The sequence below is a fragment of the Heloderma suspectum genome, chromosome 2, assembly GCF_057233095.1.
Source record: "Heloderma suspectum isolate Gila_16-S chromosome 2, 16-S_ref, whole genome shotgun sequence".
Taxonomy (NCBI): Eukaryota; Metazoa; Chordata; class Lepidosauria; order Squamata; family Helodermatidae; genus Heloderma; species Heloderma suspectum.
This window is the reverse complement of record NC_139459.1, coordinates 162,030,115-162,053,134: the sequence shown is the minus strand read 5'-3', so window position 1 is coordinate 162,053,134 and position 23,020 is coordinate 162,030,115. Positions and strand designations below refer to the sequence as shown.

Genomic DNA, 23,020 nt, shown 5'->3' with positions numbered 1-23,020 from the left:
GACAGCACAGGCAAAATACCCCCCTTCTTTGCTCTGCCCTCCCCCTCTAGCCCCCACCCCAGGATGCTGCCTACCTTTTTCTTTGCTTAAAAGCAGTGGCGCTGTGGATCAGGACTGCAGTGCTGAAGGAGGATTCATCCCCCACAACTATTTCCCCAGTTTAAATCATCTCCCAAGTTACTATTCAATATGGAAGAAATAGACAGGTACAATATGGCCACCTGTCTACCAACGTACCCCTCTCAATAGCAGCTTCAGGGAGTCAATTTATATTGGAGAAATGGTGCAATCACAGATCTCCCATGTCACTTCTAGTTTGACCTGGCAAATGAATAAACAAATATCCTCCCAAAGGAGAGCAGAAATGTATTAACAAAAACATTATTTTCAAGGGAAGGCAGAGAAAGTACTGGCAAAACCACTTTACCTTTGGTGTAGCTCTGCCCTCCCGAACAAAGACATAGATGCTTTGATGCAGGAGTGGGCAGGAGGTAGATCACTAGATCAGCTAGCATTTTTTATTCCTAATTGTTTAACAATTGCAGCAACAAAATGTTTTTCCTGCTGCACCACTGCCCTAAATTATACCACTGAAGAAAGCTGGGGGTAACCAGAAGTGGATTTTTGTGTGGAAGGATTGGGCGTTGCGTTCAGGTCTGATGCTCAGAACAAATATTCCTGGGGTCAGAAGAATTCCATAAGTGAATGTATTTTGCACCAGGCTCTGGTTAGTGGATCTCGGGGTTCTAGAGAAAACAAAGTAGATCACCTACGTCTGAAGTCTGCCCACCCTTGCTCCGATGTGTACCTGCCACAAACTTTTAGGTGGAAGTTGCTGTCTACTGAAAAGATCGTAACGGGCTCCACCACATTTACTTCAAATTTGGGAAGCACTGGAGAAGGAAAAAGGAAAAAAGAAGACAGTTAACTTGGCTCACCATGAATCAGCTTGAAGAGTAGGCATACTGCCATATGGCTGGTTTTAAACTGGATCAGTTCAAACAGTTTTTAACTCTTTGCCTTTTTAATTTATTGTGTTTAATTTTTAAGCTTAGATCCACTGGCAGTTCATCAGCAATGCTTTAGAGACAGTCTAAAATACTGACATTTCTGCAATGAGTAATGGCCGCATTATTTCACCCAGGAGGTTTAGTCATTCAGTCGCAAAGGGTGTGTTGTGAAGGTAAAAAGCCCCCTCCCAAACAAAGCTCGCTTAGGTCTCCCTGTGCAGTACACCATCTGGCAGCAGCAGAATCTGAACCAGTGCCACGACTTCTCATGCACCAGGGCTTACAGTCTGTGCTCAGTGGAACAGCTGATGTGCATATTATGATGGAAGGGCCTTTAAAAGGTGCAGAGAGCTCTCCTCCCATTGCTGCTGAATACCTTTAGCCAGTCTTCATTACCAGGGATTAGTTGGAGGGACTCTCAAATCAGCAGGTAGCATTTCCAGACTTAAGACTCAATATCTTTTTCTAGACATCGCTCACTGATTGGTGCTAATGAATGGAGGAGATAAAGCTTCTCCATGTTCAAGACCCTTGGGGGTCTTCATTCCAGCCAGGGAAGCCCTCGCCACCTCATACCATAATCCATCACGTCAAAGGTTAGAAAGGCCTTCCCGTTATCCACATTGATTGTGTAGGTTCCCAGAGTTGGTTCGGCTGCCAGCTGGAAGAACAGTTGCACGATTCCATGATCTGGTTCCACATGATCCCATTGTGCAATCCGGTTCCTTGCAGGATCCTGTGTCCACACATGTTTAAAAGAGGGATGATTACAGCATGTTCCTGTGTTTCTCTTGCAGGTTCACTGCACAGGCGCAGGCTGTTAGGGTGGAAGCTCTGCAACCTCCTCATCCTTCTTCCCTGCCCTCCACCATGTTCTGAAACCCAGGCCCCATTCAGGGGTGCTTACCTGCAACTCCACCAGCTGGTACTGAAAAAGAAAACAAGAGATCCCTGTAGTCACCAGTAAGAGCAATGCAACTGGACACATTGCAAGTCCCACCCCAGGCCTAATCCTCCTAGTTACGGGACAATATTTTGAAAGGCCAAGTCTGTCTGGTCATAGGAATGAGGAACAGAGGAAGCTGCCTTACAGTGAGTCAAGACCCTGGGTCCATCTAGCCCAGTTATGTTGACAATGACTGGCAGCAGCGGCTCTCCAGGGTTTCAGACAGGATTCTTTCCTAGCCCTACCCAGAGAAGCCAGGGATTGAACTTGAGACCTTCTGCATGCAAAGCAGGTGCTCTATCACCTTGAGCTACTATGAGCCCTGCTTAATTGGGGGCATGAATATAGTGGGACACCGTTTCACTCCAGATATGAGGGGCCAGGGAGGATGGAAGCAGAGTAGAAGAGTAGATGCAAAGACCCAGCAATTAAGAGGCATCAGGCAGAGGGAGTTTCAGCAAGCACAGCGTATTAAGCTGGGGTGAGAAAAGCCACATTCCGGCTCCCCACCAGGGCTGGCCCTGTTATGGGGCCTGGAGCAAGTGTGATATCCATTGAGAGCCATGTTGCTCAAAACTTTGATTTCTCATTCACTGTGCTTCAGTTGGCACAAACCAAAGTTCAAAAAGCCACGTTCTGAGCAGTGGCAGTGCACTGTGAAACACAGCAGAACTATCACCGGTTTACTTACAATATTTTGTTTTGTTTTGTAGCAGTTTCTACCTTTTGGTAAGTGTTCTTTATTTTAGAATATCCATTATTTTTGTCTTTAAACAAAATAAAGAAAATTTATAAATAAGAAAGGTATCCAGCTGACCTCTTACAGCTTATGGCATCATCATCATTATTATTATTATTATTATTATTTATATAGTGCTTATAGTGTTTACAGTATTTGAGGTGCTAAGTGCTTGGTAACATTGCCTCAAAGTAAAGCTGTGTGTCCATTGACTTTTACCTACTACAAATGACATAAAAATGGAAATTGAAAAAGAAACACACTTTAAAGCTAAGTGAAGGAGGATCATTTTTGTAGTTAGTACCCAAACAACCTGTAGAACCTTGAAAGAAAGATTACAGATACTTGCTTTTTGCCACCCTTGCTCACTGCAGGCAGTACGTTCAAGAAACTCAGCCACTGAGCTCAGCTTGGGGCCCCCCTCAGCTCAGCACCCAAGGCAACTGCCCAGTTCACCCACCCCTAAGATTGGCCCTGCTCCCCACTCCTGATATCTGGAGTAAAACAGTACTCCTCTATATTCTGGGGATAATGCCCTATGGTCAAAGAAACCCAGGCCTTTCAGAAACATGTGAGTCCCACCCTGTTGGCTATCCCCATAGCTACAATATGACAAGTAGTTGAAGATTTTCCCTGGGTCTTCCCAAAGTCACTGGGTGTTCAGGAAAATGAGCAGTAGGGCTCTGCTGCACTCCATTGGTTCTCTCTTGATCTCTTTGAGCCCAGACAAACTAATTTAATATGCATTCTATCACACAGTTGCATCTGATGCGTGGTAAATCAAAACAAGTATTTGGCAGGCTGTGGTACAATCTATTCTTGGCAGCTCATCCTGGACCATGTCTCCATGACAACGGAAGGAGAAGTGAACGGAAGAGTACCGGATTTTTTTTTAAGGAATCAGCTTTGTTCTGCTTTAGTCCATGCAGGACTCCACAAACGAGTGCTCTGCACCAGTAAAAATCGCTTCACAAAACATACTTCCAGATGGGGGCGGGGGCTGGAGTGAACGTCATCTGACTGGTAAGGGCTGCTCAGCCAATAAGAGAGGCTTCCCCCCCAGCTCTCCTCCCCTTTCTCCTTTCCCCTGCTTGAAATACTGAGACTCGGGCACACCCTTTCCCCACTGCTTCTCTGCTGAAAAACACTGGTTCCCAAAGTGGCGTCTCCTTAACAAAAGCAATTGTAAGAATTTTTTTACACACACATTGATATGTTGTGTTAGTCACTAAGGGCATAGTCCTATGGCCACTAGACAGTGGCTAGACACCATATGGATTGTTCGGTTTCCGGGAACTAACCTTGGAGCCTGCACTCTGAGGTCAGTTCCCAGAAAGCCACCTCCCCACCTGTTCCCCCTGCTGCCTCATAGGCGGCGTGGATCATCCCCAGGCTCTGTGCTTGCATGAGCAGTGTGGAGTGGGGCAAAAGGGGGCACTCCCGGGGGCAGGGAGGGATGGAGAGTGCAGAAGTTCCAGTACGACGTTTCCTATGCATCGTCTGGCCTCGCGGAGGAGAGGATTTGCTCCACCTGCCCTGCATTGAATAGGCGGTCACCCCCGAGTTTGGAGGCAGCCACCTATCCCGATAGGATTGCTCCCTAAATCTTTTTGTCCTAAGGCAATGTAAAATTTAGATGGGGGTAGAGAAACTCTGAATGCAGTATATGGCCTTCATCTCTTACTTATTCCATGTTTTCCATAGCCTTTCACATTTCTCACCTCATTTGCTAATGTCATAAATCCAGAATCCAGGGTGATGATTCGAAATTTCACTGCAACACAACAAATGCACAGAATACTTTAAGGGCTAATCAGTTTGCTCTGCCACTCCACTGCTGTACTATGTTGAAAAATTAAGGATAAGGGAGAGGTTATTCAAGCTTTTACCAATCCCCATGCCTTAGCTAGTTGAATCTTTTTCTCTAAGAGTACAGAGAAAGTAACTAATGATGAGGCTGCATAAAATACATGTGAACAGTGTGAGAGAAAGAGAGAAAATGAGGGATAGTTTTGGGCAGGGCTGGCAGAAAATCTAAATAGCAGCTACCTCTGCCAATTAACTTGGGGCATAATATACACACTCACACACACTTTGCCTCCAAAAAACCATATAACTTTTCTCAGAGCCATGTTGTTTCAATTTGCATAGGCCTCTGAGGCCTTTGTCTCTCCAGTACCATGGAAAAGCAGCAAAACCCGTCAAAACTAGAGGTCAAGGAGCTGCCTCAAATGGTAGGTCATGGCTTCCATTCAAAGTGGTGGGATGGGAGGAAGACTGATCTGACGATGGGGCACAATCCACATGGAAGTTTTCTTGTGGAAGCCTAATGGGAGTTGCACAAGAGCACACCTGCTCAAATTCAAGGGCAAATACATGCACCCCCATACGCAGTTATGGGCACCTCTGCAGTAGCCCTGCTCATCTATTACAGCAAGCCAACCCTAGGGGCTATTGTCTCCTCACCCAGCTGTCCAGGAGTGTAGATGGGCTTGTCCGTCTGCACGAAAGTACCGCTTCTAGCTTTTTGAATCAGAACCTGCTTCTTTTCATCTATCCTCCCCTGGGCATCAGAAAGCCGGATGGTAGCAACTTCCTCAGTGCCATCTGCAGGAGGTGGTACCTGTTTTTCACAAAGTCACATAACATTAAGATATACACAATGTGAAGTACATGTATCTGAGAGGGATGGGTGAAGACAGAGAGAGCAGGAGGGAGGGAGATGTTACCTATGAGTGGCCCACAGGTTAAAAAAAAGTTTGCTGTTGTTGCTAAATAAGGGACTTGTAGCTCTAACAAAGGGGACCCACAGCAAATGCATCAGTATTTTTGTTCTAAAAAGCTCCCACGCTGTCAGTTATTTAGCTCTTGCTTAGCACTTTTAGTCTTCAGATCATGAGGAATGTTGTGAAAGACATGTTATTACTCCACTAATTTGGCACTGCATTTTCAGTATAATTGTTGTCATTTTTCAGTAGACATCACTGCGTGCTGCTACAATAAGGGAGTGAGGCACAATTATACCTTGCAGAGGCTCCAAGAGCATCATAGGCCAAGAAGTTGGGCCATCAGATATTCCCTGATAAATTAGTAGTAGCTGGAAACCCTATACTGTGGAAGGAGGAGGAAATCTCTGAGGACATAATGAATATGTTATGTTAAGTTATGAGCACATATTATATTGTAAATCTATAACACATATAGCACATATTCTATAGTACATACTATACTCAGATAAAGTCCACATGAAGACTGTGCCTTCTGTATGCCCAAAGTGCCATGCTAAGCTGACCTCCTGCGGCTGCCAACCAGGGCCCCATCTACATGAGCTATTTCCTCGGGGCTGTTGCAGTCTGTCTGAGAGGACCTTTGGGACATACAACGTAGTTGCCTCCTTGTGGTTTTCACAGGGAAAATACGGATTTCTGCAGAGGCGTTTTGCTGCGATTTTTTAGCTTGCTGTGGGTTTACCGCCATTGCTGAGCTGTCTGTCCCTTCCTCGAACTGAATTCGCAATTTGCAGTGGGTGTGGGGTAGATGTGCTTAGTGATTGCAAAACTCTGTGATGCCTTTTCACTCCTCCCCATTCCTTTGCAGCTGCACAGTAACAGACAGCTGTACCCGAGGCTGAGAGGGATCCATTTTGGAATGATGCACATTTTGGTATGTGCCATTTTGGCACATACCTCTCATATGGGCACGCCCCTTTGCATGTGCGAACCATCACAAGAGTGTGGGGCTGGAGGACTGCCGCTGTGATTGTGTATAAACAGTTGGCATGGTAACGAAGGAGCAGACTACCCACATCTTACCAAAGAGACAGACACAAAATAACCCCTAAAATACAAAACAGCCATTTAAACCCAAAGTGTCACACCCCAATCCTCATGTGGCTGTGCAGCTGCACATTTAAATATACTGGTAAAAAAAAAGAGAGCAGTGCAACTGCCACAGTTTACTTTGCTTTAACGGCCATGTGTCAGGGCACTGCAGATTTTTCTGCTAGGGAAGTCCGCAGTACATCATGCGTGTACCGCAGCAGAAGTTAATTTGCAGCTGCAATGCTGCGCAGTTACGATGGAGCAAACGCGGAAAGCGATGTTGCGTAGCTGGCCCCCAGGTGTGTCTTCTGTCAATATTTAGGAGGTCACTTCTCTTTAAGCCAGCAGCGCAAAGGAGGAGGCAAGGAGACAGCATGGCAAAGCGTTGGTTGCAGATTTTCTAGCTGCCACTCTCTAATATACATAACATAGCAAAAAAAAACAAATAGCTTAATCTTGGTGGTGCCAGCTGCATTGAGAGCTTTGGAAGAATAGAAAGATGACCTTTAAATGTTAAAAAACAAAAATGTCTTACTCTCTCACACTTAACTGTTAACTGAGGCACAATGGGAGCAGTGATAATCTGCACCAGCATGTATGCCTGGGCAGTCAGCCAGTGGCTCAGGAACAAAGTAGATGCGACATTTGTTATGCCCTTGCCTAGTTGATTTTCTTTAATAAATAGCCAATGGGGGCGGGGGGGGGGGAGCCAGATCAAGGCTGTGCCATGGGGGAGGGGAGCTTCCAGTGAAAATAACAGGTGTAGGGAGGATTCCGATTGCAATGATTGCGGGCCAAAGGCTTAAAGGCTTCCTCCTCCTGTCACAGTCCCAATCCAGGTTGCTTCCCTGTGCCGGTAAAGAAAAACCACAAGGGAAGACTACGTGACAAATGTCACATCTAGTTTGGCCCTCAGTAGTCAGGTACTCAGAGATTTGTCAGTCTTTTTGCGGGTGGAAATTTCTGAAAACTGAAGGAGGAGCCATCACATCCTGCTGATAGGAAAAATAGTGCCTGCCTTGGATGGACTATGAAAGTTTTCACTCTAAAATCAAGCAATTAATTACATAAATGAGTCACTTTTTGTCTTTGCCTCAACTTGTCTTGTTAACCAGTCACTCATTCGTGTCTTTTACCGCTACTAAGGCATTGCTTTTCCACAATCAGTTGGAAGTGGACTCCACATGGCACTTAATACAGAACTATATTATCCATCCATGCTCATCCCCATGGCCAAAATTATTCTATAATATTTACAAAGAAGACTGTCCCATTCAGCAAATGTCCCCTGCATTAGTAATTAAAAGCTTCCTGCTTGCTGGTTCTGCCACCTTTATTACTTCTTGTTGAGTATGGCAGCAGGCTTACTGATTAAGAGCCTGTTAATTTGCCCTTGAGTAGTCTTGATTAATTTCCCTTTAGTGTGGGTTCTTGTTGCAAGGAGGAGTTTTAGTTACTATCTTTCTCTCATTTTTTTCTTTATTTTATAGTGAAACTCTGCTACATCACCATAAAAAATGGGGGAAAAACCCCAGCTGAAATCAGTAATCAAAGCTCTACGCCCATTGGAAAATGAACTGACATTAAGTGATAATTTTTAAAATTATGTCAGGTAAAAACACACACACAGACAACACTGAAAAGACTGGAATGCAATGGGCTGACTACAATATCTTATGATTCTCCATAAAAAGTGAGTGAACACAGGGTGGCAACTCCAGATTAAATTGTTAGCGTGGAAGCAACCTGTTATAACAATAAATAATAAGGTGCTCGTGGAAATGTATTTGGTGACACTGAAGCATTGCCTATGTGAAAGTCATTGTGGTTTAGTAATAAGAGGGTTAGCTTTGGCTGTGGAAATGTCAAGTTAAATTCTCTGATGATCGATGAAGTTCACTGAGTGAACTTGCTCTGCCTTGAAATTTGCATAGCTTTACCGATCCCCATCACTGCTGTCTCTGTAAACCATGGGTTACGGAGTCTGTAACGCTGGTCTGTAACAACAGAGACTAGGGGAGGGAAATGACAAGCATGAAGGAAGTCGGGGGCGGAGGGAGCTGAAAGCGGCTGGTGGCTGCAGAAGGAGTTTGGGGTGGGTGTAATTACTTCGGTAGTATGTGAAGCAGCCTTTTTTAAAAATGTGTTTGCTAGGTGTTTGATTATTTTTTAAAAAAGTTTGTGCATGTGTTACCACATTCATAAGGGCTCCGAAAATTATACACATTTAGCAACCTGATGCGGGCGAGAGGGAGGTTTCCACTGTGAGTTGGCAACCCCAACGAACCAATTGCAGGAAGGGTGATGATGTAGGGAATAAGGAAATAAGGGTTTCTGCTGCAAAGGCACCTGAGATACGTGCCAGGAGCAGGCAGGGGGGCTGAGCAGAAAACAAGCCACGGCAAGCTGCAGAGCACCCAATCATCTATCTGGAGTAACAAGCAAATGTGCAAATTTGTGCAGTGAATCAACATGTAACAGCTTCCAGCAGGTGGCAGACTTGCAAACATGAAAAATTTCTGTGGCTTCTGCTGTTGTATTGCAAGCTTTTTAAGAATGATATTTTGGGATTTCATTAGATGACAGGAAAGCATAAAAAGCACAAACTCCAGTCACGTGCAGTGCAGACATTCCATATCGCTCAGAGCAGTGGGACATGCAGAACATTACTCCAGCCTTCTCCAGCCTGGTACTGTCCAAAGGTTTCGGACTACAACTCCCAACAGTTCCTGCCAGCAAGACCAATGGTCAGGAAATCACTTTGCCAGCACCAATTGCCTGCTAATGACTTATGTTCACTGACACCTTTCAGCTTGTGCAGCCTGAGGATGCAGACAAGTATCTTGGAGAGCTAAGGCCTACCACTTGTCTCTTGGATCCTTGTCCATCTTGGCTATTGAAATAGGCTGGAGCAGAACTTCTGGTATGTGGTTAACACCTCTTTGAGAGAGGGGACAGTGCCTTTGGCACTTAGGAAGGTAGTAGTTAGACCTCTAATTTAAAAAAAAACACCCTAATTTGGATTCAACCAATTTGAGAAACTTTTGCTCCACTTCAAATTTACTATTGCTGGGCAAGATAATGGAGAAAGTGGTGGCCTTAAAACTCCAGATAGTCTTGGGTGGTGCTATTTGGATCTGTTTATGGCTGGGTTATGGGACTGAAAAAGCTTTGGTCATCTTGGTGGATGACTTACGCCAGGGAATGAATGGGGAGAAAGCCTGTGTGGCTTTCGATACCTTGTCCATGGTATCCTTCTGGGTTAGGACTTGGAAACATGGCATTGTGATGATAGAGGGATGATCCGCGCTGGGGTTGCTGTGTAACTGCTGTTCTACCCCAAAGACCATTTGCTTTTGGGCTGCCTCAGGGTTCCATCTTGTCTCCCATGCAGTTCAACATCTACATGAAACCGCTTGGAGAAGTCATCTGGAAGTTTGGGCTAAAGTGCCATCAGTATGTAGATGACATGCAGCTCCACCTCTCTTTTCCACCTTATCCATCTACCAGTCCCAGGGAAGCTGTGGAAACCCTGAATAGATGTCTGGAAGCAGTTCTGGGATAGATGAGGGCAAAGAAGCTGAAACTTAACCCAAATAAGAAAGAAATACTGTGGCTGGAGAAATCTGCTGATCTGGGTGGAGGTGTGCAAGTGGTTCTGGATGGGGTTGCACTGCCCCTGGAAGACCAAGTTTGCAGCTTGGGGGTTCTCCTCAACTTGGCACTGTCGATAGAAGCCTAGGAGGTGGTGATGGTCTGGAGTTCCTTCTATCAGACTGATTCACCAGCTTTCGGCAATTGGATGATAGAGAGCTGTGGGTGGTCACTCTACAAGAATATGGGACACCCATTTATAATCCGACTACCATACTCTTCTTTCATATTTGCTAAAAAGTTGGGCATAATATAGGCAAAGATAAGCACTTTTATATCCCGTGGAGTTCAGTGGAGCTTGTGGGTGGAATTAGACGTTTTGCTTGATGCCAGAAATGTCAGCCCCATGTTGAGCACCCCTCCTTCACCCTGTCATGTTTAGACAGTCTTACCCACTGCTGCGAGTGAGGGCGTGAGAGCCACTGCTGCCATCTTCTGCTCAATACCTTGCTCTGAGGGGTCCTTTTTTGGAGTGAGGCATAGGTGGGGATGTGGCCCTGGAGATCGCCTATGCCATTGCACCACAGGAAATCTCCAGGGAGGTGTCTTCATGACAACAGAAGGAGAAGCGAATGGTGGCTTACCTGGATTTTTCAAGGAACGGGCTTTGGTCAGTGCAGGGCTCCATGAACAAGTGCACTGCACCATTCTAAGTTGCTTCACAGGAACATACTTCTGGGTGGGGTGGGGGGATTGAACATCATCAGACTGGCAGAGGCCGCTCAACCAATAAGAGAGGCTCCTCCACTCCCCCATCTAGGCTCTACCCCCCCTTTCTCCTTCTCCTGAAGTTCCTGTAATGTGAAGGAGCTAAGCTTCTCATTAATTACTTCCTTACAGCAACAAAGCAAACCGTAAAGAAATGCAGCATCGACATTTAGGGAACAAGCCTCATTGACCATAATGGAAGTTATTCTAAGACACCTGCTTCCCCTACCTATGCCCAATTCCACCAATTTTTAAAATATTTAAAACCGCATTAGCAAGCACTACCCCCTATTTCACTATCGCGCATTTGCCGGCAATTCCTATACCCACTATCTCACTATCATGCAATAGCGCAATAGTGAGATATGGGTATAGGAATTGCTGGCAAATGTGAAAAATGAGGTAGCGAGATAGTGAGATGGGGGGTGTAGGTACTGTGGACAAAGCCGCTATTTTGCTTTAATGCTTTACTTTAAAAAAAAAAAAAAGTTAGAGGCTGCCCAGAGCACACCAATACTTTGCGGGGGTGGCCCCCGAGTTTAGTGGTAGGCAAGGTGAAGTAAATGCCATGAGGTAGCGCAGAACTCTGACGGCCAGCCCTGAAATGGCAGAAACATCAGGGAAGCACAGGTGGGGAAAACACTGGGGAAACACCCCTTGACCAGGTCAGTGAGGTCACAGCCAGGTGAAAGACACACCCCTGGGCAGGGCTATCATGCCAGAGTAAATGCGGAGGGTGGTGCACACCACAGCAGAAGTGCAGACAAGCCAAGTTAAGGAAAACAATCGGACTAACGGTAGTCTCAGAAGAACCAGTTTTTTGGCACAAAACTCCAGGGTGGCTGTGAGATGGTCATGACGTCATGTGCCCTGAACGACTTCGGAACACAGCAACCTCACACTGAATTGCTCATGGAGACAGCCCCCAACATCCCCTCTCCACCAATGCCTCGCTCTGAAAAGGACTCCTCAGAGCAAGGCCTTTGGCCGGGCAGGATCTGTGGAGAGCCACACCAGGTGCTCTCTTGCTGTGACCTTTGCCTCAGCAGGGGAGCGGCTGGTGCAGTCTGCATGGCAGCCACCACCCATGCCTTGCTCTGAGGGAGGCACAGGGTGAGTGGTGGTGGCAGCAGTGGCAGCTGCTTCAGAGAGCTGCAATAGCTGCTTTACTGCTGCAGCATTTGCCGCAGGAGGAGAGTGGCCAGTGGGGCTCTCCAGAGTACTCACCTGCCCTGTGCCTCACTTCGAGAGGCAAAGACTTGGTTCTCATGTAATGACAGCAAATCTTGAGTTAACTAACCCACAATTTGCCGGGGTTGTGTGTTGCTGCCATTTTGAATATGCAACCTCCGATCAGAGGTCATTTCGTGACATCCGAACCTGGACATTATGGGGTAATCATAAATTAAACAACCCATAGTTAACCTATGATTAGTTTTTAGGTTAAGTCTGGGTTGTTTCACCCACCATTAACCCATAGTGTCTGGGCTCACAAAATAACCTCCAGTCAGGCTGATCAGAGGCTGCATATGGCAGCAGCACATACTGGGCATGCAACCTGGGAAATTGTGGGTTAATTAATCCACGCTTTGCTGTCATTGTGTGCAAACAGGCGGGGGGGGGCTGGAGGTGGCAAGGGCAACAGTGGGACTCTCAGCAGTGGGCATGTGGGATCCGCCACCCTTCTGAATCCACCATCTGACGAGGAGGAGAATTCAAGAGAGAGCTGCTGTTTTGCTGGTAGCCTTATGTCAAGCATATCTAGTTCTTCCCTCAAGTACATGCATAACTGTCTTACTGGAATCAGTGGGACTTCAAGTGCTTTGCTTTGGCAGGATTGTGCCCTTACTGAATAAGCATTGCACAAAGACATCCTCAGATGATTTTATGCAAATCTGAATTCAGTGAATCTTGTGCTGAAGACCACTTAGACCAAGGAAGAGCAGAGAGGTCAAGGAAGCCTTCACACACTAAGAATCATTTTCATGCAGCTGTGCACTATATTAGTGGAAAGGCTGAGCAAATTAAGCTGAAGAGTGTGAAACCGTTGTGAATACATTTGTTGTACTAGAAACCTACAACCAAAGACTTAGCTGGTCCATTCAAATTAAAAATTTTAGTTCAGCCCTCTCTGCTTCTAGGCCCTCATTGCCTTCTTGGAATTCCCAGATCACAATCCTGCAGTAACAGGAGAAACAACAGTCAGCCCAATTCTCCCTTCTTTTCAACATCAATGTGCAGGAACCCTGTCAAGGCATAAACTCTATAATTTGCTGGCAAGCTGCTCAGCACAAGAGTAAGCACAGATGGCCCTCTCAGTATTTGGCAAGATATGGTACGTTCACTTTAAGAGGCTCAGCCTAGAACAGAGTACGTCAACGCTTGGAGACATTACAGGACAATTTAGCAAATGCTCCTGCCATAAGGGCAGCAGTATTAAGTCATATACTCAGGTCCAGATTTAACAATCAAGTGCCGCTTGATTAAGTGCCCTACATGGTTAGCTTGGGCACAGCAATCAAAGAAGCAGACCTGCAGGCACAAACACGTAGCCACAGAGTGATTCCCCCAGGTGTGACATAATCACTGGCAGGGAATTTCCCAGTCTTACCCACCGCAACTCTGGGGCACAGCAACTGTTCTGATTAGATTTCACCCATCCTGAGCTAGACCTTTCAGGGCCCTGGATAGCTTTAGGGACAAGTCATCCTGATCTTTCGTCTGGTTGTCTGAGACCACCCCTGACTCTGCCCAAGTGTCTCTTTACCTGTTTGTTTTAGGGTGCAATCCTATCCAGATAGGCAGCCGCCTCTGAACTCGGAGGCAACTGCCTATCCAAAGCAGGGCCGGAGAAGCACAGAGGGGATCGTTCCCTCCGCGCTTCTCTTGCCCTGCATTTTAGGCTAGACAGCCGATTGCTCTTCTGAAATCAGTTTCAGCCAAGGAACACCGACGCTCTGCTACTTAACCTGTCTACCTGCTTATTCCAGACCACCCAGGTCTGCCCGCCTAGGTCCTTGCATTAGCTTTCAGCCTCTTTCAAGGACCTCCTTTTTTCTGCTGAAACTGCAGGAGTTTCACTGCACCCCATCTTTGTCTACAGGACAGATCTAGCAAGACCCCAGGAAAGGTATATTTCAAGTCTCCTCCTATATTTTGGAGGACTTCCATCTACAAGCCATAGCCTCTACCATGGCATCTTCTTTCCTGTTGTGTGCTTGTCTGAGTGTGTTGCAGTTTGAATCAATGTTTGGTTGGAAGCCCAGCCACTTTAATTATCCAGTGGCAAGGATCATGGCTGGGCTCCCTTACTGATTGTCCCTTTGCTCCCCACACTCCCTAGTGAGCCATTTCTATTTTATCAAAAAGCTGGCGTCCCTCAGGCAGTTTGATAAGATGGAAATCAAGGAAGGTTTTTGAGAGGCATGAGAAGGGAACTTCATGCAGGGTGCTGGAAATTGGAGTGTGAATTAGATCTAGGTAACCCTGTCACAGTGACTGTGGGCAAAGACTAGCTTTGGTGCACCGCCCACCACTGAACCTCCAGAAACTCCTTGCTTCTCCCCACTCTTGCAGTCTCACCTGCAAACCTGCTCCCCTTTCTCTCTCTCTCTCTCTCTCTCTCTCTCAATCCCTCTCCCCCCCCCCCAGTAGTATTAGGGACCCAATTTGCTTAGCCCCAACCTTCACAACTCCCTCAGAACCATAGCCCAGCCCACTTCAACCTGGGCATTCTGTGCATGTCCACAGCCTAGTCATCTGTACACCGCAGAATTTGGTTTACTCATGAAGCAAATATTTGAGCTAATTTCTCCACTATTTGAACCCAGTACATGACAGTCTACCGTCTACATGTTGCCTTTTGATACATTTTGCCTTTTGCTTAGGTTTGTTTGTAATATATGAACTGACTGAATCCATTCTGGAATTTTTACCAACCAGCTTACTTTTTGCCAACCAGCTAATTCCACAGAGTAATTATTGTATATTTTTAAAATTCTTGTGGTTCAACAAAATTATCTGTTTTCAAAGAAACCTGATGCATGATTAGGTCATCTCTGCCAAGTCATTCTACAACAAATGTTCAAAGGTCCCTTAACAGGTGTATCTTGAAACATGTACATTCTTGTACACGTGTCCAGAGAAGACATTTGGTAACAACCTAGTAGCCCTATTATCCATTAACTCATTGGCCCAAATTTCCAGTCTCCAAAACTCCTTCACCTGTCAACTTCCTTCCTGTCAATAGTATGCAGCCTCTTCTATCTCTAGGGCTTATGTTTGGGTTTGCCTCATCTTACTTTCTTCTTGGCTCTTCCTTTCTTCAGTGCAGAGTCTCCACTACTCATTGGCAAGCTGACAACTTTCTTCTCTTCCCTCATGGAAACTGGACTACAAACAATCTAAACAAAATGTTCCCTGAGCAGTTGGAATATTCTCAGACATTCAGTGGCATCGTGCCAACTCAGCTGCTTGATATCAAAGGCTTCACCACTACAAGCACAATACATTATAGATTAATGGGTACCAATATGCCCACATCAGGTGAATACTATTTATTTACACATGATCCGCTAGTGGGGTGGGGTGGGGTGGGGTGGGGTTCAAAGCAGTTCTACCACTGATACACAGAGACTCACTGGGAAGGTGAAGCAGGTCAGTTGTTTCTTACGCCAGATGAATCTATCTAGCAGAACATGAGTGTTGCTCTTAGTCTCCAATGTGATGTTAAGTACTACAGATGTTTGCACATTACTCAGGTCCATGCACAACTTCTCACTGGATGGATAGCTTAGACGAGCTGGAAGGACCAGCATGTATTTCCTGAACGCAGAGAAAGAGAAAAAGAGCGACAGAGAAACAGGAACATACATTTGTATAGGGAGAGAAATGCCTCTCAGGCAATCAGTCCAGTACTTTGCACACTAAACAGTATCAAAATGATAGCACCAACAATGTAAGTGAGGAACATTTTGGAAAAGTCAAATCAGCTTTGCCCCTACAAGGCTCAAAATATCCCACAGTCCTCTTGTCGTCATTGCTTTTGTGTGTGTGTGTGTGTGTGCGTGCATTTTCATGCCTGAAGAGGGTCATGAACATACAGGGCTACCTGATGCTGTCAGACGGTTGGTTCATCTAGCGCAGTGTTGACACGAGCTCTCCAGTGGGGCTCTTGCCCAGCCATGCCAGTGCCACTGTGCCACTGAGGCAAGGGGATATTGGGGCCCTTCTGCATGCAAGGTCTGTGTTCTGCCACTGTGCTACAGGGCTGTGGAGATGATTCTATCCCTTTTTCATGGTTTGCATAGAACAGCCTGGATCAGGAAACCTTCTGGAGGGACTGTGGAGGGACTCCACAGAACGATGCAAGGAAAGTGTTGATTGCAGGGATCAATATGCTGTTTTCAACCTTTCTTTTCCCACTGCTCTCTAGGAGGATCCTTTGCCTTCACAATGGCCCTGTCTTCCTAGCTATGAACTGTTATTTTGCAAAGGATGCCTGGATCTTAAGCAGTACTAGGCCTTACTGAGCGTGCTTGGTGTGTGTTACCGCTTCCATCATTATTACCCTTCCCAGTGACCAAGGGAAGAACTTTGGGAGGGGCCATAGCTCAGTGGTAGAGCAGATGCTTTGCATGCAGAAAGTGCCAGGTTTGAACACTGGTATCTCCAGGGTAAAATACTTCAGGTACCCGGATGGGGAAAGGCCTCCCCCTGAGACCTTGGCTTGGAGAGCCACTGTCTGTCAGAGTAGTCATTTCTGGGCTACATGAACCACTGGTCTGATACTATAGGGCAGTTCTGTAGGTTTATATAAACTGGGGAATGAACAAAGCTGTCTCTAAATTAGAATTCTACTGAAGGACTTTTGCATTTACTGTCTTTGTCTCAGGGGCCTGAATGAATTCCTGTCATCAGTTCTCTCCACCTGCTACAAGATTAGCTAAAATATAACAGACCTTTTGCTCATTATCCAAATTTCTGCAGACAACTGACCTCCTGGAAAATTTTGCTAGTCTTCTTGCAGCTGTTGACTTCCCTCAAAATCCCTCTGATGTTCCACTCAATTGGGAACCTCCACATTTGCGTTAAAGGGTTACTTCAGCTGAAATATGGCTTAATCACTAAGCTCTACTTTAGGCTTCTTCTAAGAAGAAACTGTAAGCTGTCCCCTTCCTCCAAGTGCTTATTTCCAAACATTACCTGCCTATACTCTCAGTAAACTTATCTCCTTCACTTGCCATCCTCTACCTTCTCCTGCTCCCTCACAGCCAGTTGTCCACTCTGACCCTTCTGCCTTTCCCTTTGGTGCATATTTCTACCTGCTCTTTCCCTTCGTGACATGTTCTGCCTTCCATCCCCATTTCCCCCACCCCCATGGCTCTCACAGGTCAGCTCCTTTGCTTTCACAAGGATCAGCTTCTCTCTCCTTCCCAGCCACGTCCTTCATATTTTTGTTCTCCCAATATTACAAGTCTTCCAGTCACACAACAACTTACGGGATGGAGTCATCTGCACCGGCTAACTGTAGGAGGGGAGCAAGACCACTGAGGAAGAGCAGCCACATGGAGACCTGCCAGCAGGGGACACCCCAAATATCTGAGAAGGAACTTGAAGAGGGAGGGAAAGAGTGAAGACTGAGTATCTCCCCTCACTTGCTTTCTTCTCGGCTTTAATTCCCATTTATATCCTCATTCTGTCAGGGTGTAACTCCCTGCCCAAGCATTTATGAAATACGATCCACCACCTGAGGTGCACAAAAGGAACAAGGAAGAAAAGTCAAAAACAGAAAAGGTGAAATAAGCTGGTTTTGGAATAGAGGCAGGTGTGTTCTGAGAAACTGACCAGGCCACTTACAAGCCTGCCCACTCTCTTCTTCTTCTTCTTCTTCTTCTTCTTCTTCTTCTTCTTCTTCTGAGCATGCAACTATGTGTGGATGCACACCTTGCAGTCTTTTAAAAGCTAGAATATATATTATAGCCAAGGGCCAAAACAGACATTACTTTAAATCTATGTCTAGCAGCTCTATCTCTTTTTTCATTTTTACTCTAGAGTAGGTGCAGGGCCCCCACACTGGAGTGGAAGCCTAGCATGGGGTTTGGGGTAGGGGAGCCTTTGAGATCTGGGGCTTGTGTTGAAGGTACTACTGCTGAATGCCAGGTTAGTGAATGGGAAATAACTGCCATCTAGGACCTGATTCTGGATGAGTGTGTTAGCCTGGCCTGTATCACAGAGACCTGGTTGGATGAGACTGTGGGAGTAAATCTCTCCAAGCTTTGCCCACCTGGGTTCTCCGTGTTGCAGCAGGTAAGACCTGTGGGGCAGGGAGCTGGAGTTGCAGTGGTCTGTTGTGATTCTCTCCCCCAGTCCAGGTGTCCCATCCTGCAGTCTCCCATTTTCGAGTGTGTGTATCTCAAGGTGGGTGTTCAGGAAAGAATCGGGATTCTCTCGGTGTACTGCCTGCCTGGCTGCCCAACAGCCTCCCTTCCTGAGCTAGCCCAGGTGGTCTTGGAGCTGGTGCTAGACAGAGCGAGCCCAAGATGCTTGGCTGCCTGAGGCGAAGGACGAGATGGCAACCCCCTATTCCCCATAGAGAAGCCAACCGGACAGGCAGTTGAATCTTATTTCCACACTGGCAATGGGACAGGGTTCTCCATCATGCCCAAGGCCAGCTCATGGGGTGTGGGATAGGCTGGGTGGCACATACAACTCTGTCTTCCAAGAGAGAAGAATGCCTGGTGGACTCAGGAGGGACAGCTAGGGGGCTGCCACTGCTGCCTCCCAGCATCTGCCATCAAGTATATTCTAGGAGGCGTAGCGTCGTGTGTGTGTGTGTGTGTGTGTGTGTGTAAGAGCAAACAAAGGAGGAGAGTAAGTAGGAGGGGCTGCTTCTTGTATGTTCTGGGAGTAGTGGATAGTATCCAATGTAAAGTAGACCCATGTAGACCCCCACTCTACATAGAATAGACCCATTTAAATTAGTGAAACGTAAGTTAGTCATGACTAATATAAGTCCCATTCATTTCAATGGGTCTACTCTGTGTAGAACTAAGATTGGATACTGCCCAATGTGTGTGAAAATGTGTGGCATAGCTGACCTAACCTTTCACTCAACAGAGAGAAGAACCTGTTAAGTGGCTGGCTGGCTGGCTGCGGAAGTACAGTTTGATGTGATCTAGAAGATGGCCATGACTCTACTGTGCCTGGAAGCAGCACCTGAGGGAGGGGTGGAGCCTCAGTCCTGAAGAGGCTTCCAGAGCAGCTTGATCTTTAGACATTAGCAAATAGCAGTGGGATGCACATTGCATACTATGAAAAGCTTCGGTTGCTGCAATAGAGCTGCCTGTGCAGATATGGGGACAGAGCTGCCATCTGGGTTTGTTGCTGCATCTGGTCCCTGTGTTTGTATCCTCGGCATGTGGCCTGTTGTTGCTAGAGAGTAACCTTCTAAGACTGGGCAACTGTCTGCAAGCAAGTACAGGCCTACCACCCTAAGCCTGTGTGAGAGAGGTGTCATTGTCCAGGATATAAAATTTCTCTCACCTTATGAAAGGAATTTTATTTTTCTTACAAGTGAAGCTGTGGGCAATATTTGTTTTAGGCCATAGGAACTATTAGCTACCTGTTCCTGGAATAGAATAACTGGTGTCTATCTTGACTCCATTCTAATCAACAGAGAATGCAACAGTCCAGGGAGAGCTGTCCCCATAGTTTCAATTAAAAGAAATGGGACTTACACAGTTGGTGGATTGTATCCTTTGTGTATATTCAGAACCCATGTGAGTCGATGGGAGTTCCATACTACAAATTTATGAACTGCAAAGTGTCAGTTCACAGATTTTGAATTAACTGTTTGACAAAAAACTGAACTACTCACATTCAATTGAATTATTCAAACTATTCTGATTTTTGTGAAAGTTCTCAAGCTACATAGGGGACAGTTAAAACTCGTAAACAAAATTTGGGGGAAAAAAAGTTCCTGTGTACTTTAGCTGGAATCTTTAAACCTGTCTTCCCCAACTTGGTGTCCTCCAGATGTGTTAGACTACAATCATAATCATTCCCAGCCAGCATAGTCATTGGCCATGCTGGCTGGGGTTATGGGAATTGTAGTCCAACAGATCTGGTGCACCAGGCTGGGGAAGGCTGCAAATCCTTTCAAGCTCCCTAGATACCAGCCTATTACTTTTGAATAATGTGACTTGTAGGGGTAACAGTGTGTCTAAGGTTAAGAATAGCATCAGGGGCCTGTGTCCACATTACTGGTCTGGTATGAACTGGTTTCTTGGCTAAATAGGTATGGTGCATGGGTGAGAGAATTCCATGAATGAATGACTTTTATTTTTATTTATTATTAAATTTCTTAATCGCCCATCTGGCCGGTCACCCAGCCACTCTGGTGATTTCATGATTTCAGTGACGACACAATGGAAAAGGAAAGCTAGCCTTTTCCCTTTCCATCCAAGAGAAAATATTAGATGACCCCGGGCCTGTCTTCATGGGGGATTTGCTGTGAATTGGGAGCATTTTGACTTCATTCATAGCACATTACGTCATGGTCAGTCTATAGCCACCTCTCAGATGTCTGGCAGAAAAGCCGTATTTTTGCAGACTGCTTTTAGTCTATTTTATTTCTTTAATTCAGCTTTCTTTCTCTCTTTAATTCATTTCAAATGCTGTGTGCCCCAATCCTCTGCATTAACTTCAGCATGATAGTCCTGGCCAGGGGTGCGTCTTTCACCTGGCTGTGACTTCAGTGACCCAAAGGGTGTTTTTTCCCCAATTTTTCCACCATTTTGGAGCCAGGCACAGCAGAGTTTAGAGCTACCTGCAGATATTCCTTTCTCTTTGTACCTCACAGTACTTTATTTTGCTCTACTCACTGTAGATTATTCTTCACTTCCTTTAGAGAGAGGAAGTGATGGAAAATGTATGAAGTATTGGCAAAGTCTTGATTCCCACCCAAAACTAATAAGCGAGTACAGGTGTAAACAGTCCCAGCCAGTCATGATGTTGCCAAAGCAACGTAGCACTTTCACACAGTGAAGTACTGCTGGGGATGTACAGTGAGATCTCGCATTTTATGAATGGAAAAGCAGACTGATTAACAGGTTGTGTTTCCCAGTCATAAATGCAGGATCTTGCTTTTATGCTTCATTGTAAATGCACAGTGATGGCTTTAGACGCAATAGTTATCCCTTCAGTTATCTCCTTCTCCTTCTGGAGTGCTCACCCCCCCATCTCAGCCCCTATCAGAAAGACAGAATCACCACAGTGGACATGTGTAGCACACATTAACCACTACATAGCAACTACTGCTTACATTCACGGTATCAATGGAGTGGAATAGTGCTTTTGCGCATTACTTGTAATGCGTAATCTCGATAGGATGATTTTGCTAAATCTATGCCTCAAAGTCCTGCTGGCTTTTCCACAAGGGAAACTATGCTGCTGGCACTATATGTTATTGTATTGTATTATTATAGGTACTGCTGGAGTATGGGCCATTGGATACATATTCAGCATTGCCTTCAAGAAGTAGAAGCAGCAGGACAAGGCAAAAGGGCGGGGGGACAAGGCTCTCAGCGTCAGGATTCCCTTTTGCCCTGCTGAGAACTCCAATAGCCAAATCAACACTCAGACAAGAGGCTGCATTTCCAAGGCTTTAATTCCATTTACCCTAATGAGGCACACAGATGCAAATTGCATAGAGACTCACAGACAACAAAGGAAACAGCCTTCAAGGAGTTCAAAGGGAAACTACGAAAGTTGGTCTCCGTTTGGGAAAAAGGCGGCAAACTCTCTTAACCTAAGGGGTTGGAGGGGAAGATCGCCCCCTCTCCCGTGACACCTCTAGGCGCAACTGTTGACGCCAAGTAAATTGGGCAGAGCGCCTAAGCTCAGTCCCTGCGACTTCCCGCTTGTGCCTGCGTCTGCGCCTTGTGTCTAAGACTTCAGGTTGTCCTTCCCTCGCCTCCCCCTGTTTGCTATCACTCACAGGGTTGTGTAAAGGGAGGGCCTCTCCACCCAGCTGTGCCTCTGAAGCCTGGGAAAATTCCTCCCCCACATGTTCCAGCTCTCCCTCAGAATCTGAACTGCTCTGATGCTCTATATGCTCAGAAGCAACTGGACACTCAGAATGGTGGCGTGCATTGGGACTGCTGGGACTGCCCAAGCCATCCCAAAATAATGTGAATTAGAGTGCTGTGTGACCTGTGAAAGCCTTGAAAGTTAGAATACTTTTCAGTCTTCTTTGGAAGAAGCAAGGAAGAGGGAATCCTCCAGAAGGTTCTCTAAGAGTTTTTCCCTTGATAAAGACCAGTGTCAAAATGCGTTGAGAATTCAGTTGGTGCAGTTGTTCCTTTTTTTATTTTGGTTTCTAGCCTTACAGCTGTTTTTTCTGATCCCTCTTGGTACTGTTGCTGACCTGTGAAAGCCCCAGACTGGGGGGTGGGATTGTCCACTTCTTTCAGCGCAATTTGTCCCCCTATGGAGCAATGCCAAATTCCATACAAAGTGCAGAAAAACAGTGATGTCAAAGCGTTGCCATGAAGATTCCCCCCCCCCCCAGGTGAGAGATATTGCAAAAGAATTTGCCTTCAGCAACTCTCCTGGGCACTTCCAAGGGCTGGTTTCCTCAGGTGAATTGCTGTATATTATTTCAAGGGTTTAGTGTTGGAGTTTTTGGAGCCATTCTTTGTTTACTTTTAGATAAGGGTCAGATGTTTACATTATCTGTGGCATTTGGGTTTGGTCATTTCTGTTGAAACTGGCCACAACTGAAGTCTTCCCTTTAATAGTTTGGATAATAATAGTTTGCACATTCTTGATTTCACACAATCCTTCGTGGTAGATGGTCCTGAGTGATTAACTGGGCATCATTTGCAGAACCGCCGCCCTTGCAGTGTGTTGCATAATCCATTGAAACCTTCACATTGTGTAACAAACCCTTAACATTTCATAGTGTTAGATAAAAAGTCCTTGCTTTCGGTTTAGAAGAAAAGGATGCCAGGCAGGCAGCAGTGGATCCAACACTATTTTATTGAACGTTTTGCAAAACGGGTGCAGAGCAGTCTGGACCCCGAGACACGTGTGCAAAAGCCCTTTATATCATATCGCTTCTATTGTTCTTACCAGTAAC

The 23,020-nt window shown here is 45.9% G+C and overlaps 1 protein-coding gene across 1 annotated transcript in view; it reads right to left on the bottom strand.

Annotated features, from left to right (window-relative positions):
* The window catches only part of A2ML1 (alpha-2-macroglobulin like 1), an 87,040-nt gene extending 71,344 nt beyond the window's left edge, over positions 1-15,696 (bottom strand). The window contains exons 1-6 of the mRNA XM_084835506.1: positions 15,519-15,696; positions 5,162-5,318; positions 4,417-4,469; positions 1,918-1,938; positions 1,587-1,746; positions 809-893 (exon numbers count right to left, since the gene is read on the bottom strand). Of these exons, the coding sequence (XP_084691632.1) occupies positions 809-893; positions 1,587-1,746; positions 1,918-1,938; positions 4,417-4,469; positions 5,162-5,318; positions 15,519-15,695 (653 nt within the window). The 5' untranslated portion in view covers position 15,696. The remainder of the gene's footprint in view (positions 1-808; positions 894-1,586; positions 1,747-1,917; positions 1,939-4,416; positions 4,470-5,161; positions 5,319-15,518) is intronic.
* Positions 15,697-23,020: the final 7,324 nt, after the last annotated feature.